The sequence below is a fragment of the Oryctolagus cuniculus genome, chromosome 7 (genome assembly GCF_964237555.1).
Source record: "Oryctolagus cuniculus chromosome 7, mOryCun1.1, whole genome shotgun sequence".
NCBI lineage: Eukaryota > Metazoa > Chordata > Mammalia > Lagomorpha > Leporidae > Oryctolagus > Oryctolagus cuniculus.
In genome coordinates, this window is record NC_091438.1 from 160,848,045 (window position 1) to 160,871,847 (window position 23,803).

Genomic DNA, 23,803 nt, shown 5'->3' on the forward strand with positions numbered 1-23,803 from the left:
ACTAAACAGACTTCCAGAGATAGGAGAGAAACCGCATGCATCAAACTCGTTTAAAGAAAAGAGGACAGAGAAGAAGACCTCTGGAAAATCAAAAACGATAATGGTAGATGTTTGTTAAAACCAATGAAAGAACTGGGAGCTGTAGCTGAGTTCCCCAACAAATGACCAAAAAGATGAGAGAATGGAAGTGTGAAAATTTGAGAACCAGTCTTGGAGGTCTGCTATCACAAAAAACAGGGTTCTAATAAGAAAGAACCAAGTCATCACACAAATACAGAACATTCATGTGCAGCGTATGACGTAGAATTTCAGAACTCCAGGAATAAAAACAGTATTTCCACAAAAAGAAAAGGACAGGAGGGCTACAAATCTCAGAAATTACAATAGAATCAGTTTTATTGCTAATAATAAACACTTATAGGTAATAAAAATGAAAGCGGCTGGGACCAGTGCTGTCATGTAGTAGGTTAAGCACCTGCACCTGCCTGCAGCACAGGCGTTCCATATGGGCACCAGTTCGAATCCCAGCTGCCCCACTTCTGATCCAGCTCCCTGCTGACAGCCTAGGAAAGCAGTGGAATATAGCCCAAGTGCTTGGGTCCCAAACCTGTATGGGAGACCTTGAAGAACCTCCTGGCTTCAGATCAGCCCAGCTCTGGAAGTTGCAGCCATTTGGGGGTGAACCAGTGGATGGAAGATCTCTCCCTCTGTCTCTCCTCTCTCTGTCTGTAACTCTGCCTCTGAAGTAAATAAATTAAAAATCTTAAAAAAAAAAAAAAGACAGCATAACAATGCCTACAAAAATACCTAGACTTTTATACCCAGCCAAACAATCTGCCTATCAAACTATCTATCCAATATAAAGGTGGAATAAGGGAATCTGAGTTCAAAAAAAAAAAAAAAAAAAAAAACCATGGAAAGTTTTACTCCACTAATAACAAAAGTATAGGAAACAGGGCATTCATGAAACGGGAGTGCCAGTACTAGAGAGAGAAAAAGAATCATCCTGCAGTCACGGCATTGGGAAGATGCAGGACTGAAGTAGACTACACTGTGTCATATACAAAATCCCTGAGAATGCAAACGGAATTGTATGGTAGCCAGAGCATCAGTGACTCCCTGGAGATCGGGGTGAGGGGCGGGATAGACTGTTGAGGGGCATGACGAGATGGAAATGGAGATGTCCACTACTTTAATTATAGGAATGGATTCAGCAGCGAATTTATGTATCGAAACTCATAAATTCTTTTTTTTTTTTTTTTTTTGACAGGCAGAGTGGACAGTGAGAGAGAGAGACAGAGAGAAAAGTCTTCCTTTTGCCGTTGGTTCACCCTCCAATGGCCGCCGCGGCCGGCGCACTGCGCTGATCCGATGGCAGGAGCCGAGTGCTTCTCCTGGTCTCCCATGGGGTGCAGGGCCCAAGCACTTGGGCTATCCTCCACTGCACTCCCGGGCCACAGCAGAGAGCTGGCCTGGAAGAGGGGCAACCGGGACAGAATCCGGTGCCCCGACTGGGACTAGAACTCGGTGTGCCGGCGCTGCAAGGTGGAGGATTAGCCTAGTGAGCCATGGCACTGGCCAAAACTCAAATTCTTTAAGATGGACATGCATTATACCTCAATTAGGCAGTTAAAAAAATTAGGAAAACAAGAGAATTAGTGAAGTGGAAGATTGGTCAGAGGGAACTATCCACAAAGAAGCATCCAAGAAAGAATGAAGATCATGCATGCTGTGCTGGGAAGGCCCAGTGCGTCCTGCTGGGTCTCAGGATGAGAAGAGAGGATCCTTTCACAACAGCTCCAACGGAAGCCTGAGCCAGGAACACAGTACTCTCAAAGTGCTGGAAAACAAAAGACTGTCAATAACTTTTTCAGCTCAGAAGGAATATCCTTTAAAGCAAGCGACAGGCATTTTCAGATCAGCCAAAGCTCAGAGTTCTCCAAGAGTTCTCCCTGCTCACGGAAAGTCCACAGGGTGTTTTTAAGCCGAAGGTCAATGACCCGACATAGAATTTCAGAGACGCAGTAAAGGACACGGTCTCAAGCAGTCAAAGGGCTGTTTGAGATACAGGCAGCATCTTGTTGTTTTTCCCTTTTCTGGCTAAAATCAAAGATCCATGAAGGAGAAATCAGAGGGTGCAATGCTGAAAGACTGGTGAAACCAGATAACCAAGGGTCTGGGATGCCACGCAGGAGGAAAGACAGAGGGGCCCAGGTGCAGAGAAGCGGAGAGAGGGGAGAGAACAGGCACAGCAGTGCAAGACAGAGGGGCAAGCTAGGAAGAAGGCAGCCAGCGCTGTCCACCACGACCTCAGGTCCGGTGGGCGGCCACTGAAAGGGAAACGCCGCTGGAGCTGGGGGTCAGGACGTCACAGGACCTTGGGAGGGTGACCTTAATGAAGGAAAGGGATGAGCTCCCGATTGCGAAGAACTACAGAGTGGATGGAGAAGGGAGCAGAAGGGGCAGGTGTCTGCTTCAGGAGAACTCCGGTTACCCCTTCCAAGCCTGCCTCTTCCCTGGGGTCCCCGCTCTGGGAATGGCCTTACTACCCAGTAGGTCAAGCCAAAATACAGGGGTGACCACGGTTCTTCCCCTACTCCCCAGACCCAACCTCCCAGCAGCGCCTGTGGACCCTGCTCCCACGGGCAGTCTGTATCTGACACCGCATGGCTCCCGTCTCAGTCCAGGTCTCTCCCAGGCAGTGCTGCCTTTCATGGGGCTGGGCTGGGGGATGCTTCTATGCTTGCTTTCTCTGGCCCAGTCTCCTGATCTTCTAGGCATAAAGAAAGCCAGGCCACATCACTCCCCTTCTCGAGGTCCCTCAGTGACCAGGTGAGCATGCGTCACAGCAGTGACATCACTGCTTGGGACACCTGCACCCATCGGAGTGCTTGGCCTGGGTCCCTGATGCTCCACCTCTGGCCCAGCTTCCTGCTGACGCATGCCCTTCGGAGCAGCTGGTGATGACCCAAGTACTTGGGTCTGAGTTCCAGGCTCCTGGCTTTGGCCTGGCCCAGCCCTGGCTGTTTGTGGAGTGGACAGGAGGATGGAAGATTGATCTCCCTCTGCCTTTCAAATGAAACAGAAAACCGAATCCCTCAGTAGCTCCCCACGGTGTTCAGAACAAAACTGGAATTCTGGACCACCGTGTTGGAGGCCCTCCGGGACCCGCCCTAGTTCAACATCGCAAACTCCTGTTCCGCTGCCTTCCCACCGTCACTGGCTCCATGCTCATTGGTCCTGGAGTACATCAAATGCTTTCCTGCCTCAACACTTTTGTTCCAGAAGGTTCTTCCTCCAGATCTTGGCAAGCTAGATTCTTTTGTTTATTTTAAGATTGATTGATTGATTGATTGGACAGGCAGGGTTACAGAGAGACAGAGACCCAAATGGCTGCAATGGCTGGAGCTTGGCCAGACCAAAGCCAGGAGCCTGGAACTCCATCCAGGTCTCCCATGTGGGTGGCAGGGGCCCAAGTACTCGGGCCAACTTGCATTGCCTTCCCAGGCCATTAGTAGGGGGCTGAATGGGACTTGGAGCAGCCAGGACTCCAACCAGCATGCATACGGATGTCAGCATTGCAGGTGGAGGCTTAACCGGCTGTGCCACCACAACAGTGCCCCAAGTTGCATGATTTTCCCAACATTCAGTTCTGAGCCACCTCCTCTGATGATGTTCGCCAGTCACCCGCACAGACAACCTGCCCTCCAGCTGAGATGCCCCCAACCCAGCACTGAGCTGTCTCACCTGTCACACTTCCCCTCTGAAATGACCACGTGCCTTGACTGACTTCCTTATTGTGTGTGCCCCACCCACCCCACCACAGATCTGTTCATTCCACCAGCTCAGGAACCATTTCCCCCATAAGCTGCTGAAGCCCCACTGCCCATTCTTGGACTCTGTCTTCAAAGAAAGAAGTGGAGCAGGAGCCGGCGTGTGGTGGCGTGGGTTAAGCCCTGTTGCAACCTCGGCATCCCGTACTGGAGCACTGGTTCCTCCAGTCCCGGCAGCTCTGCTTCTGACCCAGCTCCCTGCTGTCCCTGGGGTAGGCTCTGGGCCAGCGCGACTCTCCATCTCGCTGGACGACTGTCTCAGCAGAGGCACAGGAGGCTCTTCCTCCGGGTGACCTGACCATCTGCAGTTACCCTCTTGGCTGAAGATGCCAGTGACAAAGTCACTGAAGGCTCAGGGACCAGAAGACATCAAGAACATGCAATTCTGGAGCTTGCAAATTCTCTTTCCCTGCCTTTAGCTGAAGTCTCCCATTGCAACCTCCTGTAACAGGGTCGTCAGCAGGCTTAGCATGGCCCAAGGCACCCTGGGTCCGGTGTGGAGGCAGTGGCACAGGAACAACAAAGAGCTTGCAGGTACATTTCCTGTCTGAATTATGGGGGGTGGGGGCAGGGAGGATTCAGCCCCACTGCAGGAGGGGCAAGGGCAGGCTGCCCCCTCCTCTCTCAGGACTTAAATTCAGGAAAATGGTAAGGACAGAAGGACCTCCCGCTGAGGTTGCAGATAAAAATGCAGGATGCGGGGCTGGCACTGTGGTGTAAAGGGTTAAGCCCCTACTCCCAGCGCCAGCATCCCATAGGGGTGCTGGTTCAAGTCCCAGCTACTCCAATTCCAATCCAGCTCCCTGCTGATGCAACTGGGACAGCAGTGGAAGATGGCCCAAGTGCTTGGGTCTCTGCCACCCACCTCGTAGGTGAAGCTCCTGGCTCCTGGCTTCAGCCTGCCCCAACCCCGGCTGTTGCGGCCTCTTGGGGATGTACCAGCAAATGGAACATTTCTCTCTGCCTCTGCCTCTCCCTCTCTGTAACTCTGCCTTTCAAATAAGTAAACCTTTTAAATCAAAAAACATGATGTCCAGTTGAATTTGAATTTCAGATAAACAACCAATAATTATTTAACATATATACATATGTATGTACTGTTAGGATACTCACACTAAAATTATCTGTTGTCTAAAATTCAACCTGGGGGGCCGGCGCCGCGGCTCACTAGGCTAATCCTCCGCCTAGCGGCGCCGGCACACCGGGTTCTAGTCCCGGTTGGGGCGCCGGATTCTGTCCCGGTTGCCCCTCTTCCACGCCAGCCCTCTGCTGTGGCCAGGGAGTGCAGTGGAGGATGGCCCAGGTGCTTGGGCCCTGCACCCCATGGGAGACCAGGAAAAGCACCTGGCTCCTGGCTCCTGCCATCGGATCAGCGCGGTGCGCCGGCCGCAGCGCGCCGGCCGCGGCGGCCATTGGAGGGTGAACCAACGGCAAAGGAAGACCTTTCTCTCTGTCTCTCTCTCTCACTGTCCACTCTGCCTGTCAAAAAAAAAATAAAAAAAAAAATAAAAAAAAAATAAAAAAAAAAAATAAAATTCAACCTGGGGCCAGCGCTGTGGCACAGTGGGTGAAGCTGCCGCCTATAGTACCGGCATCCCATATGGGTGCCGGTTGGAGTCCTGGCTGTTCCACTTCCAATCCAGCTCTCTGCTATGGCCTGGGAAAGCAGTGGAAGATGGCCCAAGCCCTTGGGCCCTGCACCTGTGTGGGAAGACCTGGAGGAAGCTCCTGGCTTTGGATCAGAGCAGCTCTGGCTGTCGCGGCCAACGGGGGAGTGAAGCAGCGGATGCAAGACCTCTCTCTCACTCTCTCTCGCTCTCTCCCTTTCATTCTCCCTCTGTGTAACTCTAACTTTCAAATAAATAAATAAATCTTTTAAAAAATAAAAATAAAATAAAATTCCACCTAACTGGTGTCCTACACTTCACCCAGCAACCCTGTCTCCAGCACGTGCTTCAAGGAGGGGCCTCAGCATTGGAAGAGGCCTCTAAGGAGACTTTCTGAGTGGCTACAGAGTGGCCAAAAAAATTCAAAGACTTTTTTCAAGATTTATTTATTTATTTGAAAAGCAGAGTTACAGTGAGAAAGAGAACCTTCCATCTCCAGGTCTACTCCCCAAATGGCTGCAACAACCAGACTGGGCCAGGCTGAAGCCGGGAGCTTGGAAGTCCATCCGCATCTCTCACGTGGGTTCAGGGGCCAAACACCTGGGCCATCTTCCGCTGCCCTCCCAGGTGCATTAGCAGGGAGCTGGATTGAAAGTGGAGCAGTCAGGACTCGAACCATCACCCTTACGGGATGCTGGTGTCACAGGCATTGGCTTAACCAGCTATGCCACAACCTGGCCCTGGCCAAAATTTGGTAAAGTCTTGTTATTCATTTTTATTTATTTGAGAGACAGAGAGCTCCGTGTGCTGGTTCACTTCCCAAATGCCTCCAACAGCTCCAGGGCAGAAGCTGGGCACCGGGAGACTCAGTCCAAGTCTCTCACGGGGGTGGCAGGAACTCGACCGCTGAGCCATCACTGCTGACTCCCAGGGCCTGCAAGAAGCTGGAGCCAGAGCCAGGGACCAAACCAGGTACTCGGATTTCAGACGTGGGCGTCACAACCCGGGTCTTCACCACTAGGCCGAAGCCGGCACCCGGACGTGCTCTTTTGACTTTTGAATGTGTGGTGCTCCTGGCCCATTGCAGACGAGGGCTTTGGAAGGGCAGAAATGGGCACGCCAAGCTCTGAGGTGAATGCATTTCCCAGGCCGGTGGTGCACCGGAGCCGGGGTCCCGCTTACCACAACCACTCCCCCAGTAACCACGACACGAAACGCCTCGGCCCAAGAGCAGACAGGCGCAGAGCCCCCTGAGAGTGGCTGCTGGCCGTGTCTGAGTGGTGATAAAAACCAGGTCATTCTTAGTCACAGAAGCACAGGCCGGGGCGTAGCAGGGCAGCCGTCACGTTCCATTTAGGTAATGGGTCGAGGCTGTGTCTTCCAGGGGTGGCCAAGGACTTCCGTCCCCAAGCGAGTGTTACAACCCAACTAACTGAACAAACCTAAGGACAAGAGGGACAGCTCAACGCGATGCAGCAGCCCCTCCAGCCTCTCTGCAGGAAATTCTTACAGACCAGCACACGTGGGCGTGCAGTTTAGTCCGCACCACAGCTCTGCAAGGAAGAAAAAAAGAAAAGCCCACAAACATGGCCATGAGAGCCAACGGACCGTGAGTGGCCAAAGAAACAGATCTGATTTACAGCCTGGGCTGACAGTCTGCTCCAGACGGACACTACAGACAGCACCCACGTATCTCATGCCAGGAGATCCTACGGGGCCTGGGCAACTCGGCAGGGGGAGGCACAGGCCCAGATGGTGCACATCTGGCCAAATATTCGGAAGAGAGAGAAACCAACTTCCCAGATCCCCAGACAGGTGTTTGGGGCTCCCCAGGAGACCTGCCCAGGAAAGGTAGGAGGGACGCTGAATCAGGACGGTGGCTCCTTAAAGAGCAAAGATTCTTAATAAATGACCGGCACAGGACCGGCACAGGTCAGCAGAAACCAAACAGGTGGCAAGAGAATGGCCCGCTGCCCACCTTCTCCGGATAACAGCATCAATTCCAAGACACTTAAATTATTTACATTATTGTAACCAAGACATCTTTAATAATGCACCAAACAGCAGGCACCGGGTTGAAATCAATTAGACTCCACCGCTAAACTGTGAGGGCGAAACTCAACAGCAGCAGGGCTCTGGGCACAGGTGCGCCTGCCAGAGAGGATCAGGAACCAAGCGGGCGGGACCCGGACGTGGAAGAGACGGCCAGGTGCGCCCACACAGAGGGCAACAACGAAACACCAAAGCCAGAGGCCCTTCAAGAAGGTTCTGGGTGGCCGGGCTGTGGCACAGCCGGAGAAGCTGCCGCCTGCAGTGCCCAGGGTTCGAATCCAGCTGCCCCACTTCCAATGCAGCTCCTTGCTAATGCACCTGGGAAAGCTGCAGAAGATGGCCCAAGCGTTTGGGCCCCTGCACCCATGAGGGAGACCTGGAAGAAATCCTGGCCCAGCCCTGGCCCTTGTGGTCATCTGGGGAGTGAACCAGTGGATGGAAGATCTCTCTCTCTCTCTCTCTCTCTCTCTCTCTCTCTCTCTCTCTCTCTCTCTCTCATAAATAAATATAAAAACAAGGTGGCTGGCGGAGGAACACGACCACAGGGCACAGGGACAACCTCACTGCCGAGGTGACCAAGCACACAGGTCCCGAGCAGCCTTGCGCCCGCCGGCCCGGAGGGACGTCTGGGCTGCATGCCCGGGATCAGAGCCGACCGGGGGACACACGGGTGGCTGGCAAGGGGCGCTCTCCGCAGAGCCGCGAGGGCGCCAGCCCGCCGGCCCGACCGCGCGCTGCCCTCTCCGGCCGGAGCGAGCGCGGGCGCCGACGGGTGGGCGCTCGGCCGCGCGGGGGCGCAGGGCGCAGGCGCGCACCGCCGAGCCGGCGGCTCCGCGCCGCCAGGGGCCGCTGTGGCGCCGGCGGGCGTCGCGCTGTCGGGGCGGCGGGCGGCCGGGCCCTCTTGAGCACGGCCTCGCCGGTTTGGCCGGGTGAAAGGTTGCGAAGATGGCGACGGCCTTGAGCGAGGAGGAGCTGGACAATGAAGACTATTACTCGCTGCTGAACGTGCGCAGGGAGGTGAGGCCCGCGGCGGGGCGCCGTCGGCGCTGAGGCCGGGCCCGGTCGTCCGGGAGGGCCGGGCTGGCGGCCTCGGCCGCGGCGGCCACTCCCGACTCGGAGGCCGCGTGACCCGGTCGCGGTGCGCGGCCGCCGGCCGTCGGTGCCGACACCGCCGCCGCGGGGGCTGGAGCCGGCCTCGGACCCCGCGCCCGGAGCGCCGCGCCCGGCCTTTCCGGGCAGGGCCAGAAGCCCCCGCGCCCTCTGAAGGGGACAGGGACCCCGAGGGAGGCCCCCGGAGCGGGGTTCGTGGTCCACCGGGTCCTGCGCCCCGCGCGGCTCCCACTCGCGTCGTGGCCGAGGGGCTGTGTCATCGGCCCGGGCCAGCAGCATGGCGAAGCGAGTTTGGGGCCCCAAGGTCAAAGCCCCCGGGAGGCGCCGGGGGTGTCCCGGGGCCGGCTCGCCGCCGGCCGAGGCCAGCCTCGTCCCGCGCGCCTCGTGGCCCCTGGAGCTGAGGGCGGAGCCGGCCGGACCCACAGCCAGGACGGCGGGCCCGGGCGTGCTGCTCTCCGGAGGGGCGGCCTGCGGTGTGCGGTGCGAGGCCGCCAAGGTCAGGGCGCAGGTGGCTCGGTCCGCACGTTTCCGCCTTCGCCGGAGCAGCGCTGGCCCCGTCTCCCGGCCCGAGCTGGCCCGGTGGACACGGGGCAGTGTGGTTTGAGCTACGTGTGTTGGGGGTTCCCGGGGGCCCGCGTGCCGCTCCTTCTTTCTCCCGGCAGCCCTCGCCCAGGTGACCGGGTGACTCGCCTGGTGCAGCCCCGGCTGGCTGACTTCCGGTTCTGTGCTGCCACCGAAGCTGGCCAGCCCTGGGCCGCCGCGCTGCTGGTTCCCGCCTGCGTCCTCGGGACCCACAGGGGCAGCCCTCGGGTGGATCGGCCCCTGTGTGCTGCGGAAGCCTCCAGGGAACTGTTCCGGAGGTTTTGTGGGGCTGCCCCGGGCACCCGGGAGCCCTTACTCTGCATTTACAACTCCATGCGAGGCTTTGCACAAAGCGCCTATTTGGCCTTCCGTGTCTGATATGAATAAAGCTGTCTGCCTGTCCCTTAGGTTTTTTTACATAGCTTTTTTTTTTTTTTTTTTTTTTTTTTTAAGAGAGAAAGGTGGTATCTACTATCCGCTGGTTCACTCCTCAAATGGCCACAACAGCCAGGGCTGGGGCAGGGTGAAGCCAGGAGCCTGGAACTCTTATCTGGGTCCCCCACATGGGTGTAGGGGCCCAGGGACTTGGGCCATCCTCTGCTGCTCCCCCAGGCTCACCCACAGGGAGCTGGAGAGGAAGTGGAGCATCCGGAACTCAAACTCCTGCTCTTACGGGATGCGGGGGTTGCAGCAGCATCCTAGCCCACTGTGCCACAGCGCTGGCCCCTAATTTTTAAAGATTTATGTATTTATTTTTGAGGCAGAGTGAAAGAGAGAGGGAGAGACAGGGCTTCCGTGTGCTGGTTCTCTCGTAAAATGACCACAACTGGGCCTCCCACATGGGTGCAGGGGCCCAGGCTCGTGGGCCGTCTGCCACTGCGTTCTCAGGAGCGTCAGCAGGGACTGACCCTCACTCGAAGGGATGCCGGCACCACAGGGGAGGCCGCTCCATCCTCTGAGTTATTCTTTGTCTTTTCCGGTTCGTAGAGGGGAAGCGTCTAAACGAAGCCAGGCTTTCTGAAATGAACCTTTCTTACCATGCGTTTATAATTAGCCTGGTTATTGACAGTTCAGCAGCCTCTACCTGTTTCCCAGCCTTACCCTCGGGCCCTGCAGATGGTCGGAAAGATGTGGGAAAATGGGCTTAGCAGAGCCCTGGCTCGTAAACCTTGAAGCTTCTGGGATTTTTTTTTTTTTTTTTTTTGACAGGCAGAGTGGACAGTGAGAGAGAGAGAGAGAGAGAGAGAAAGGTCTTCCTTTGCCGTTGGTTCACCCTCCAATGGCCGCCGCGGCCGGCGCGCTGCGGCCGGCGCACCGCGCTGATCCGATGGCAGGAGCCAGGAGCCAGGTGCTTCTCCTGGTCTCCCATGGGGTGCAGGGCCCAAGCACCTGGGCCATCCTCCACTGCACTCCCTGGCCACAGCGGAGAGCTGGCCTGGAAGAGGGGCAACCGGGACAGAATCCGGCGCCCCGACCGGGACTAGAACCCGGTGTGCCGGCGCCGCTAGGCGGAGGATTAGCCTAGTGAGCCGCGGCGCCGGCCAAGCTTCTGGGATTTTTAGGCCTGCCAGTGTCATTAGACTGATGGAAGGGAGTCAAAGTGTTTTGTTTTTAGATGTGTTTATTAGCGTGAGAGAGAGATCTTCCATCCACTGTTCACTCCCCAGATGGCCTCAACAACCAGGTTGGGGCGAGCCAAAGCCAGGAGCCAGGAACCCCATCCTGGTCTGCCACACGGTGACAGGGGCCCAAGCACTTGGACCTTCACCCGCTGCCTCCCAGGCACCTTGGCAGGGAGCTGCAGCGGAAGCAGAGCGGTGCAGGCTGGAACTGGCGCTCCAGTGGGGATGCCGGCCTTGGCCGCCGCTTACCCTGCTGCACAGCACCAGCCCATCAAACAGTTGTGTCTTTAAAACTTCAGCTTTTCTAGTGAGTGAACGCACCTCCCGTATTTATGGCCGTGGACGGGATCTGTTCCCTGTGTCAGCAGCGTCTGTGTTAATGCCGTCCTCGGGTGCCGTGTGCTGATTGTCTCAGGATTGTCGCCCAGCTCTAACAGTGAGGTCTGCCCTGGCTGATTTACTAGGATTGTGTTTTGTGAAATCGAATCTGGAGTTGGAATAACATGATTTGCTTGGCGGAAAAGTGGATGTAACCTTTTTTTTTTTTTTTTTTTTTGACAGGCAGAGTTGACAGAGAGAGAGAGAGAGAGAAAGGTCTTCCTTTGCCGTTGGTTCACCCTCCAACGGCTGCCGCGGCCAGCGCACCGCACTGATCCGATGGCAGGAGCCAGGTGCTTCTCCTGGTCTCCCATGGGGTGCAGGGCCCAAGCACCTGGGCCATCCTCCACTGCACTCCCGGGCCACAGTAGAGAGCTGGCCTGGAAGAGGGACAACCGGGACAGAATCCAGCGCCCCGACCGGGACTAGAACCCGGTGTGCCGGCGCCGCAAGGCGGAGGATTAGCCTAGTGAGCCGCGGCGCCGGCCCAGATGCAATCTTAATTCTTAGTTTGTGGCTGGAAGAATGTAGTGGTGCCTGTGCATGTATTAGCTTGGTGCCAGGTGGGTCCGCCTGTAGGAGGCGCAGAACCTTCAGAAGACGGTCTTTAAACCTCTAGCGCTCAGCAGAGTTCAGACTTTGCCCAGAACTCTCAAGTGGAAGCAAGCGAAGACAGAACCAGGGAATCCTGCCTAAAAACTGTAAGATAGTGGAGTAACGCAATTGGAGTTGTGTGGGAAGCTCCAGAACCGGTCTAAGAATCTCCCTTCTTCAGAGGGAAGCAGGACTCGGGCTCTGTGCCGAGCCCCTTCCTCTGCCTGGTTACCGAGGGGAGCCATCTGCCTGCTTCACACCAAGGCACTGAGGGGAGCCAGTGAGGTGTCGCCCCCCGGGGGATGTAATCCCCTGGGATTTCCAGGGTGGCTTTTCAAAACTTGTGTGGAACAAGGGCTCCTCGGCAGTAACCGGGGTGGCGTTTTCTTGACCCTGATACTTCTCATAGAAAATGGCATATTTTATTGCAAATGTTTTGAGTTTGTTTCCTTTTTTTTTTTTTTTTTTTTTTTATTTATTTAGAAGGCAGAGAGAGACAGAGACAGAGATCCTCCATTCCCCAAATGCCCTCAACAGCCAGGAGCTTGGAACCCAGTCCATGTCTCCCACCTGGGTAGCAGGGATCCGAGTACTTGGGCCATCACCTGCTGCTTCCCAGGGTGCACGTTAACAGGAAGTGGAGTGAGAAGTGGAGCCAGGACTTGAACCGGGCACTGGGATAGAAGGCAGGCCTCCCCAGCAGTGTCCCAGCCACTGTACCAAGTGCCCACACTGACACGTTCTAAACCTATTCTAATTCCTGCCTACCAGTGTGGTGTTACCTTTGACAGAAGTTATTTTTTATAGTATGTCATTCAGCTGTGTTTATAGCTTTTTTTCCCAAAGAAACCTTTTATTCAAGGAATACAAATTTCATGCATTTCTGTAGCCTGTTTTAAGACCTCTGGATCAGGTTAGCCTTGAGCCAACCTTTTCAAGATTTAAACACTCTTGGAAAAAAGGCAGCTGTTAAGTAAAACATAAAGCCCTACAGGTCAGTTCTTTCCTCCTGCAGTCGACACGTGGGGTCAGCATACCGGAGGACAGACGTGTCATCCGCCAATGAAGTTCCCCCACAGCCTGGTTTTCATTCCTTCCTGGTGCGCAGTACACTGTTTTCTGCACTGTTTTGGTTGATTGGGTTTCTCTGGCTGCAATTCACAATCACGGAGTGAGACTAAACATTCGAGCCCCGACTGCAGATGAGAAGAAAGGGCCCGAGCAGGAAAGGAAGGCTCACTGGTCACTTTCAGAATTAACGCGAGGTCAGAGTCACCCACAAAAGGGGGGTGGGCAGCAGACCTCCCCTCCCCAGCCTGGGCAACTTAGAGTGGCCCAGTGCTGTGGGGCGGCGGGTAAGATGCTGCCTGCAATCCTGAAGCCACATTGGGAGTGCTGGTTCCAGTCCTGGCTGCTCCACCTCCCATCCAGCTCCCTGCGGTTGTGCCTCAGGGAGGCAGTGGAAGACGGCCTGAGTACCAGGACCCCTGCCACCCACATGGGAGACCTGAGTGGAGTTCCTGACTTTGGCCTGGCCCAGCCCTGACTATCGCGGACATTTGGGAAGTCAATCAGTGAATGGAAGATCTCTTTCTGTCTCTCCCTCTCTCTTTGTAACTCTGCCTTTCAAATAAGTAAAATGAATCTTTAAAAAAAAAAAAAAAAGGAAAAAGAAACAGAGTTGTAAAAAGATGGACTGAAACAGGTGGGCACACAGGTCCCAGCCATGCTGGGGTGGGTTCTGATCCCTCATTCATTGCTCCCTGACCTCCCTGAAGTCCACCACGTTTCCAGCTTGGGGTTCATTACAGGAACCTGGGAACGTGTGGGCACTGGGTGCCAAGGGTTAAGCACAGCTGTCCAAACTGTACTCGGATGATAAGCATTTTGTGAGCCATGAGGCTAAGGAACAGGAATTTCAGCCTCGGAGGCCTGCCACTGGACTGCACTTGATCCTTTAGCTTCCCAGGGCCTCCGTCTTCTTATCTGCAGAGTGGAGCTACAGCACTGGGGGGGGGGGGGGGGGGGGCTGCACTGTGTGGGATTTGGCAGCCTCATCGGGCTGTGTTTAGGTTCCACGTCACTCTGCTAGGACTTTATGCCTCTAGGAGAGTCGTTTACCCTTTCTGTTCATTTTCTGTAACACTGACATGCAGGGAACAGGTAAGAGCATTGTACTAAGTAAGCACTTGCTGTCAGCGGGTGAGTTGTGTGTTGGTGTGTGGTGAGGATGTATATAAAGTGCCTGGGATAAATGGCTGTTCAGTTAATATCTCTTGGGTTTTGATAAACACAGGGTGTGCTTATTTTCCGAAGACATGCACCTAACCATTGTATGCTTCTTCCTGGTGCTATGCAACCGTTGGACTACTGAAGCACTTAGCACCCAAATTTATGCCGGGCGTTAGGTTATGAATTCCCTGAGTTTTCTTCCTCTGTTCCAAATGCAGAGTTTTGATTGTTTAAGATTTTGTTTATGTGTTTGAGAGGCAGAGTTAGGGAGAAAGGTCTCCAGTTGGTTCACTGCCCAGACAGCCAGAGCTGGGTGGATCCAAAGCCAGGAGCCAGAAGCTTCTTCTGGGTCTCCCACCTGGGGGCCAGGGCCCAGGCACTTGGGCCATCTTCCCCTGCTTTCCCAGGCATGGCAGAGACGGCAAGAGGAGCATCGGGGATATGAACTGGTGCCCATATGGGATGCCAGTGCTGCGGTGGAGGCTTAGCCAACGACGCCACAGCACCGGCCCCCAAAATGCAGTTTTAACAGTTGTGTCTGAACAAGGCTTCCTGCAGAGTTGGAGGTGGGGGTCTTTCTGGGAATTAGAGCCAAGCTAGAAAGTAGGATGAAAGCTCAGCAAAAATTAAAACCATCCCTGGGAAATGATTCCCAATGGGACCCTACGAGAGTTGCTAGCTGACAACTCTGAAGGGCGCACAGGGGAGGCAGCCAGGACTGGGAGGGGTGCCCCAGGAGCCAGTGGCAGGGAGTAGCTGTTGAGGGCAAGCTGGTTCCTATCTCATCTCCTGTGTAACCAGCAAGCAGCACAACATTAAGTGTTACAGTGTAGTTCTCTGATGACCCCCAAGCCAGCTGCTGCCTTTCTGCTTTGGGTATTTCAAACGCTTGATGCTGAAATTTTGATGTTCTAGTTTTACATTTTCTGTCAAAATACCTGTTATTTTTCTTTCTTTTTTAAAGAGAATTCAGTTGAAAGCTTTTGTATTTGCTGTGAGCTTAGTAATAAAATAAGGAAGAAGAAAGTATGGAACATGCAATCAGTTTTTGCTTGGCTATGGAATTTTAGGTTTTTTATTAATCTTTTTTTTTTTCATTTTATTTACTTTATGTATACACTGCCCTGTTCAAGAAAGGATTTAGGATAGGGCTGGTGTTGTGGTGTAGCAGGTTAGTGCAGGCATCCTGTATGAGCACCAGTCTGAGTCCCAGCTGCTCCACTTTGATCCAGCTCCCTTCTAATGCACCTGAGAAAGCATCAGAGGGTGGCCCAAGTGCTTGGGCCCCTGCACCCATGTGGGAGACCCTGAACAGGCTCCTGGCTTCAGTCTGGCACAGCCCTGGCTGTGGCAGCTGTCTGGGGAGTGAACCAGCAGATGGAAGATCTCTGCTTTTTCTCTCTCTCTGTCTCTCCCTCTCTGTAACTCTGCCTTTCCAACAAATCTTTAAAAAAGAGAGAGAAGAATTTAAGACAACTAACAGATGAATGAAATAATGTAACCTTTTTGGTTTTTTTTTTTTTTTTTTTAAGATTTTATTTATTTGAGGGACAGAAATGTCTTCCCTCTGCTGGTTCACTCCCCAGATGGCTGCAGTGTCTGGAGCAGGGCTGATCTGAAGCCAGGAGCTTCTTCCAGGTCTCCCACATGGGTGCAGGGACCCAAGCACTTGGGCCATCTTCCACTGCTTTCCTAGGCCATAGCAGAGAGCTGGTTTGGAAGAGGAGCAGCCAGGACACAAACCAGCACCCATGTGGGATGCTGGTGCCGCAGGCAGAGGCTTAGCCTACTGTGCCACAGCACTGGCCCGAATAGTGTAGGTTTCAAATAGGCAGGAGGCACACATTTCTAAACAGGGAGATCAGTGGGAATATTGGTGAGTTCTTACCACTGTGGTGGCCCACACGGCGCACAGACTCCTGGGAAGGCAACTTGCAGCGGCATGGAAGATGCTGCTGCTGCTGCCCCTGTGTGGCTGCGGCACCTGGGAGCGGCTGCGGCACCTGAGCGGCTGCGGCACCTGAGCGGCTGCGGCACCTGGGAGCGGCTGCTGCGTGTGTACCTGCCGCCTCTGCAGGAGTCAGGATTTGCAGCAGTGAAAGGCCAAGCCAATAGCGATCAACCACACGAGGTCTGTGTGAGTGGGCAGATAGCACAGATGAACACGGACAAGGGAAAGTATAAGGTCAGGCTTTTAGGGAAAAACACACCAAACTGGTAATGCGAAGATGGGATCTGAACCATCGATTTTGCTGGAACTCAAAAATTTGAAAGGATCTCTGCAGCTGGCTCTGAGGGAAGCTGGCCTTTTACTTCCTGTTGTGCCTCGAGGGCACCAGATAACTCCGTGGCCGTGGCCAAGAAGAGTAATAACGCACAGAGCTGCACAGGGCCTCCTGAGCCTGACGGGACCCTGGTCAGGAGTCGCCGGGGCTGCTCCTGTGGCCTCTGTGTTCTTCCCTGTGTCACATCGGCAGGCATGTGCTCTCGCCCGTGAACTTTAAAGATGATGTGTGTCATTACTGACTGGCTAATCCCTTTTTTCAGATTTATGTTGCCAGCTTGGGAGTCTTCTGAGTTTGTAAATTGTTTCCTTTTTTAGAACAAGATTTACTTATTTGAAAGACAGAGTTAGAGAGGGAAGGAAGGCCAGCGCCGTGGCTCACTAGGCTAATCCTCCGCCTAGCGGCGCCGGCACACCGGGTTCTAGTCCCGGTCGGGGCGCCGGATTCTGTCCTGGTTGCCCCTCTTCCAGGCCAGCTCTCTGCTGTGGCCAGGGAGTGCAGTGGAGGATGACCCAGGTGCTTGGGCCCTGCACCCCATGGGAGACCAGGAAAAGCACCTGGCTCCTGGCTCCTGCCATCGGATCAGCGCGGTGTGCCGGCCGCAGCGCGCCGGCCGCGGCGGCCATTGGAGGGTGAACCAACGGCAAAGGAAGATCTCTCTCACTGTCCACTCTGCCTGTAAAAAAAAAAAAAAAAAAAAAAAGAGGGGGAAGGAAAGATACAGATCTCCCATCTTCTGGTTTGCTCCCCAAGTGGCTGTATCATCCAGGGCCAGGCGGAAGCCAGGAGCCAGGAACTCGTCCAGGTCTCCCACAGGAGTGCAGGGTCCCAAGGGCTTGGGCCATCCTCCGCTGCCTTTTCCAGGTGCATTAGCAGGGAGCTGGATCTGAAGTGGAGCACCCAGGACTCAGACTAGCACCCATGTATGATGTGGGCACTGCAGGCAGTGGCTTAACCTGCTACACCACAACACCAGCCCCTCCTTAACTCTTATGTATAACTTGAGATTAAATAAACCAAAATTTTGAAGATCTTTCCTAGTCGTAGGGGCTTGGAATTGTTTCAGCAGCCTCCTGTTTAGCTTTTCTGACTCATGATTTGGTTGCTTCTCCTAAAGCTCATCTTTCCAAAGCGAAGAATTCTAAAACAACTGTGGGAAGCAGACTTCAAAATTGTGTAAAATGTGCTGTGACGTGGGAGCCAGTGCCTGCAGCTCTGGCGTCCAGTGTGGGCACCGGCTTGAGTCCCAGCTGCTCCTCTTCCAGTCCAGCTCCCTGCTGATACACCTGGGAGAGCAGCGGAAGACGGCCCAAGCACCTGGGCCCCTGCACCCGTGGGCCTCAGCTGAGCACAGGGGTTAGAGGACAGCTGAGGACGCTCAGCCTGGCGCTTGCATGTTAACCATTGGCTGGCAGCTTGTGAAGCGGCCAGGGGAAATGGCAGAGCTTCTGAAAGGGGTCAGCGTGAGGACACAGCCGCCACGGTCAGGCCTGGGCTGGCAGTGTAGCCTCATCTGGGCCAAGTTCAGTCACTTCTGTGAGCCTGATTCTTCATCCAGGAAACCCAGACAGCTTTACTGCTGTGGGGCTGTTTGAGAATTAAGTGAGGACGCGGGTGAGTGTTTAATGCAGCAAGGGGCACCGGCTGTAAAGTGGGTCCTGGTGGGTCTGGGGGGCATCGCGAGCCAGGGACACTCCGAGTGTTGTTCATGTGGTTTGGGTGTCTCGAGTGTGCCGTCTGTACTGTAAGTACCGGTTTCTGAGTCAGGGCTCCATGACCAAATGCATTCATTCTCTGTCTTAGGTCGTTAAATCTTTTTGATCCTCAGTATTTCTGTCTGTGAGGATTCTGACACCAGCTACAAGGCATTTTTTGAGTATTCAAACATTGAACGAGGAAATATCAGTGGGATTACTTCGTTACTTATAACACAGGTGCACCTGTGACACCAACAACCCTGAACCCACCCCCACCCGTGCAGCGCTCCAGTCCCACTGCTGCCTTGCAGGTGCTCATTCTCTGCCTTCCCTGCTTACTCCTCTCCCAAGACTCAGTCCTCACCTCTGTGGCTTTTTATTTACTTATTTTTAATAGATTTATCTGAAAGAGAGAGGCAGAGAACTCTTCCATCCACCAGTTTACTCCACAAATGGCCATAATGACCAGGGCTGGGTCAGGCTGAAGCCAGGAGCCTGGAACTCCATCTGGGTCACCCACGTGGGAGCAGAGACTGTGTGTCACTCCACCTCCCGCTTCTCCCTAACTCATGCATTCCACCAGAAACAGCTGGAATGCTCTGTTTTTCTCCATTTAGTTCAGAAAAATGAACCACTTTTGATTGTCGGGGGTGCAGGGGTGCTCCTTGAATCCTCTCGGAATTTCAGCCAACTCTGATGGCTTCATTTCTGCTTTGGCTTCGAGGCTGCCGGCAGCTCCGCAACCTCGACCTCAGTTTCTAGTGCTGTTTCCTTCGGTCTCTGATTTGGGTTTTTGTCAGCCTTACTCAAGCTGTGCCTAAGGAATACTAACAGTACAGGTCACGTTGCCTTTCCCCTGCAAACCATGTCTGGCGTGTTCTGTTTGTTGGGTAAAGGGCAAGCTCTCTGGCACCACTTTTTAAACTCCCTAGAATTAGTTGTCTGCTGCATTTTCTGTCTGCTGGCCACACAGTGCGCTCCTTGTGGTCAGGGGCTGTGGCTGTCTGGTTCACCCTCCCATCTCCTCAGTGCCAGGCACATAGCAAGGACAGCCATGCCTGGGGACATTTCGGTCAGTGATGGCCTGCATGTCCAAAGGTGGTCTTGTTAGGTTGGATCCCCTAGTGACGCCTTGGCTGTCTGGGTATGTGTAAGCATACTCTGATTTTCACACTGCAGCGAAATTGCCTGTGGCACGTGTTGGAATGTATCCTGGTTGGGAAGTGACATGTGACCCCGAATGAACAGGCAGATGGATACATGTCCAGACGCATTTCTGGCCTCCTTAAGCTCCTTGCTCTTGGCAGTTGGCTCAGTGTTGTCTTTCTGTCCCCAGCACCAGCCTGTGTCTTCAGAGCACTCTTTTCCCCCGAAACACTTCAGCCCATCTTGATCCCAGAGCAAATCGGAATTCACCGTTTGTGTTCACACCGTTTAATCTCCCTGCTTTCAGGAAGTTTTCTTTGCACTTGATGCCCTGGACTTACTTCTGCACTATTAATGTTAGGTTTCTGCTTTATGTCACCTAGTTAAATACATGTGTGGTTTTTAAAAATATTAATTTACTTGAGAGGCAGAGAAGCAGACATGGCTCCCATCCACCGGTTCACTCCCTGTGGGCCCACTGGCCCAGGCTAAAGCCAAAGCCAGAAACTCAGTCCAGGTGGCCCACAGGTGGTAGGGGCTCAGTGACTTGAGCCATCATCCCTGCTCCCCAGAATCTGCACTGGCAAGGAGCTAGAGACAGGAGGTGGACCAAAGAGTCCAACCTGGTGGTCGTGTTAACGGTGTCTGAGCTGCTTAGCTTATGCTCACCCCACGTGGATTTTTTTTTAAGATTTATTTTATTTATTTGAAAGAGTTATAGAGAGGTAGAGACAGACAGAGAGATCTTCCATCTGTTGGTTCATTCCCTAGATGGCCACAGTGGCCGGAGCTGCGCCAATCTGAAGCTAGGAGCCTCCTCCGGGTCTCCCATGTGGGTGCAGGGGCCCAAGGACTTGGGCCATCTTCCGCTGCCTTCCCAGGCCATAGCAGAGAGCTGGATTGGAAGAGGAGCAGCCAGGACTAGAACCGGCGCCCATATTGGATGTCGGTGCTTCAGGCCAGGGCTTTAACCCGTTGCACCACAGCGCCAGCCCCCTCCCATGGATATTTTTAGGGGGACAAAAACACTTTTAATCTCTTTGAGGGCAGATACCATTTGTATTTCTTTTGCGCTCTCGTGGTCCCTGCAGCCAGGCTGACATCAGTGGCCTTAGTGATTGGTAGGTGCTGGCTCCGTTGTTCATGAGCGTTTTACCTATGGCACACTCACGGTCTTGAGGAACGCATTGCAGTTTTAGCGATCTAATCATCCCAGGGAGCTTGCTCTTAGAAGGACTCTGTTATCAGTGTGTTAAATCTGAGTTTTCACTTAGGGAATTGGTTAAAGTCAGGTATAGGAAGAAGACAGCAAATCCAAACACACACCTTTCTGCCTGGGCCCTCGAGCTGTCCAGGCTGTGAAGACCCAGTCCAAGCCGGTGGGCGTCCTCCCGGGGAGGGACAGCGGCTCTCCCTTCCTGGGCGTCCCTGCTTCCATCTGGCAGCGGGATTAGCTTCCTCTCTGTTCCTGAATTGCAGCAGGAGATGGCTGTGCGTTTATCATCTTTTGCACTAGCACCAGTAATGGTGTTTGTAAAAGAAAAATGAGTTATAGCTGGAGCCCGTGTCCTTCATGCAGTTGCTTTTCTTTTGTCAGTTACATAGAGCTGAATTTTTACAGTAGACAGAGGCTGGTCTCGTTCAAATCCTGCTCTGCGTGGAGCGTCTCTTAGAAAGATCTCAGCAGGTTGAGCTGGGACAGCCTGCGCTGTGGGGGACTGACACTGTTGGGTGCTCTGGGCTCTTGAGGATAGCCAGACCCTCCAAAATGTTCCCGTGTCAATGCGGAGGGGAGAGGTTTGTGTGCAGCAGGAAAAATGGCCTCAGTGTGGCAGAGCTGTGTGTGAGAAGGGTTTGTGTTGTGGGACGTGTCGGGCTGTAGGCTTGGAGCCTTTGCACAGTGAGGTAGGAAGGTCCTTGTGGTTTTAACCATGTCCGGTTAAACAGTCCCATGTCAGTGCCTGGTGCATGTACAGCTTAGTCTGTTAGTGCCATCAGTATCTACTAACTGGCACCAAATGATAGGAGATGCCCTGTCTCCCTGAAACTGCCCTTACTCAGCAGAAAGCACCCATCTGTCTTGGTGCTATAATCTCTGAAATCTGCTTTGTCCCTTAAAGTGCGTGAGTACGGAGTATCATTTAGAATGTACAGATTTTTATTAGCTGATGCAGTTTATTTCAATCAGATTGTTGTGGAACATATGGACAGTAATGAATCTTCAATAGTGGTAATTAGGCAAACTTCCCAAAATCCAATAGCATATAGTTTGTAGAAACTTAGTTGCTGAAATTCAGTAATGTGGATAGGGCCTGGAAGTGTGAGTTTGAAATTACTTCAGCAACAAAAAACTTGGTGGCTCTCGCCAGTGCCGCGGCTCAATAGGCTAATCCTCCGCCTTGTGGCACTGGCACACCGGGTTCTAGTCCCGGTCGGGGTGCCAGATTCTGTCCCGGTTGCCCCTCTTCCAGGCCAGCTCTCTGCTGTGGCCCGGGAGTGCAGTGGAGGATGGCCCAAGTGCTTGGGCCCTGCACCCACATGGAAGACCAGGAGAAGCACCTGGCTCCCGGCTTCGGATCAGCAGCAGTGCACCGGCCGTGGCGGCCATTGGTAAAGGAAGACCTTTGTCTCTCTCTCTCTCTCACTCACTGTCTACTCTGCCTGTCAAAAAAAAAAAAAAAAAAAAAAAAAAAAAAAAGGCAAACTTGGTGGCTCTCTCTTAGGGCCTGGGAAAGCAGCGGAGGATGGCCCAAGTGCTTGGGCCCCCACACCCAGGTTGGGGACCCGGAGGAAGCTCCTGCCTCCTGGCTTTGGATCAGCTCAGTTCCGGCCATTGTGGGCATTTGAGGAGTGAACCAGCAGGTGGAAGACCTTTTTCTCTATCTGTAACTCTACCTCTCAAATAAATAAAATCTTAAAAATTCATCTAGAAGCAAAAGCTGCGGCCCCAAAATAAAATTACCTGTTACATTTTTCAGTTATAACAAGAAGCAGGTATTGGGGCCAGTGCTGTAGCATAGAAGTTAAGCTCCCACCTGCAGTGCCGTCGTCCTACATGGGCATCATCCCATTTGGGCACCGGTTCAAGTCCTGGCTGCTCCACTTCTAACCTAGCTCCCTGCTAATGTGCCTAGGAAAGCAATGGTACCCTGCATCCATGTAGAGACCCAGAAGAAACTCCTGGCTCTTGGTTTCGTCCTGGCCCAGCCCCAGCCATTGCAGCCATTTGGGGAGTGAACCAGCTCTCTCTAGTTATCTATCTCTGCCTGTCAAATAAATACGTAAAGTCTTTAAAAAAAAAAAAAAAAAAAAAAAAAAAACAGCTAGTATCAAAACTGCTTTCACCAGAAAATACAGGGCAACGGTTTTCGTGGAGCCCAGTGTGAAACGCTTCCCCTGAGTGGGTCTGCAGAGGAATGGTAACTGGTTCTTTCCTCGAAGGAAACCCTGGCGTCGAGGAAAGACACGTGCCTTGCCCCCTGAAGTGGAGACGCTTTTCAGGGACAATGCCAGAAATGCCACAAACTTTTGCTTTGCTGGACTTGCTAGGCCAGACTGAAGTGGTTGTCACGAGTCATGCTACCCAGACCGTTTTCAAAATACTGCAGAAATCCTGGCCGTTCCAGAACTGTGCATTGGTGGATCTGAAGGTTGAATTTGGTGTTGCTGTAACCACCAAAGACCCAGTTCTTGGTGGTACTGCTGATGATTCCGGGAGACCAAAGCCAACAGAGAGACAAGTGGCTTTAACGTGACCTCAAAAAATAACTCCTGCAGGGCTCCAGATGGGGAAGAAAAGCTTTGAATGGGTTGCAGAGACCGTAGAATCGCTTCTGAAATCCGAGTCATTGCAGGTCTGTAGTATTCTGATCTCAGCCGCTGTGCAAACATCAGGAAGGCTGGGGCCAGGGTGTGGCACAGCTGGTTAAGCCGCTGCTTGTGACACTGCCATCCTATATCAGGGTTCTGGTTTGAGTCCTGGCTGCTCCGCTTCAGTCTAGCTCCCTGCTAATGGGCCTGGGAAAGCAACAGAGGATGGCCCAAGTACTTGGGCCCCCTCCACCCTCTTGGGAGACCTGGACGGAGTTCCTGGCTTCATGCTTCAGCCTGGACCAGCACCAGCTGTGGGCAGCCATTTGGGGAGTGAACCAGTAGATGGAAGATGTCTTCTCCATGTTCCTCCCTCTCTGTCACTCTCCCTCTAAAATAGATAAAATCTTGAAAGTTGGCGAAAAGTGTGCAATTCCAAGCTCAGTTCCTAAAGGACCAGGTGTTTGAAAGCTGGGCGAGAGGAGGCCCTGTGTGGCTGTGGCAGGCAGAGGTGGTGGTTTGGTCCCAGAGGCGTCTGGCAGCACTGATATCTGGTTCTCACCTGTCCTCTCGCTCAGACTGGGGGCTCAGGAAGTGTGGTTTCTTCTGCAGCCACCCAGAAGGATCGGCTCAGTTTGCTGCTCAGATATTTGAATTAAACAGCCATTTAATATGTGCCTGTCTGCAGGCAAGCATGTTGAACACATGGATTTCCCGGAAGCAGGTCAACAAGAAAATCAGAGAATGTCATTCATAAGAAAGAGCACCATTGCATTTTTTAGGGGGAAAACTATAAAGTTTTAGTTTAGCAATAACAAAAGCAAAAATCAGGCAAGTTGAAAAGATGGTTTTTAA

The 23,803-nt window shown here is 53.4% G+C and overlaps 1 protein-coding gene and 1 pseudogene across 1 annotated transcript in view; both read left to right on the forward strand.

The window, feature by feature from the left end:
* Nucleotides 1-8,331: 8,331 nt before the first annotated feature.
* DNAJC11 (DnaJ heat shock protein family (Hsp40) member C11) overlaps nt 8,332-23,803 on the forward strand; it is a 63,539-nt gene continuing 48,067 nt past the window's right edge. The window contains exon 1 of the mRNA XM_008265984.4: nt 8,332-8,509. Within this exon, the coding sequence (XP_008264206.3) occupies nt 8,438-8,509 (72 nt within the window). The 5' untranslated portion in view covers nt 8,332-8,437. The remainder of the gene's footprint in view (nt 8,510-23,803) is intronic.
* On the forward strand, nt 22,473-23,203 carry LOC138850741 (bifunctional phosphoribosylaminoimidazole carboxylase/phosphoribosylaminoimidazole succinocarboxamide synthetase pseudogene; annotated as a pseudogene).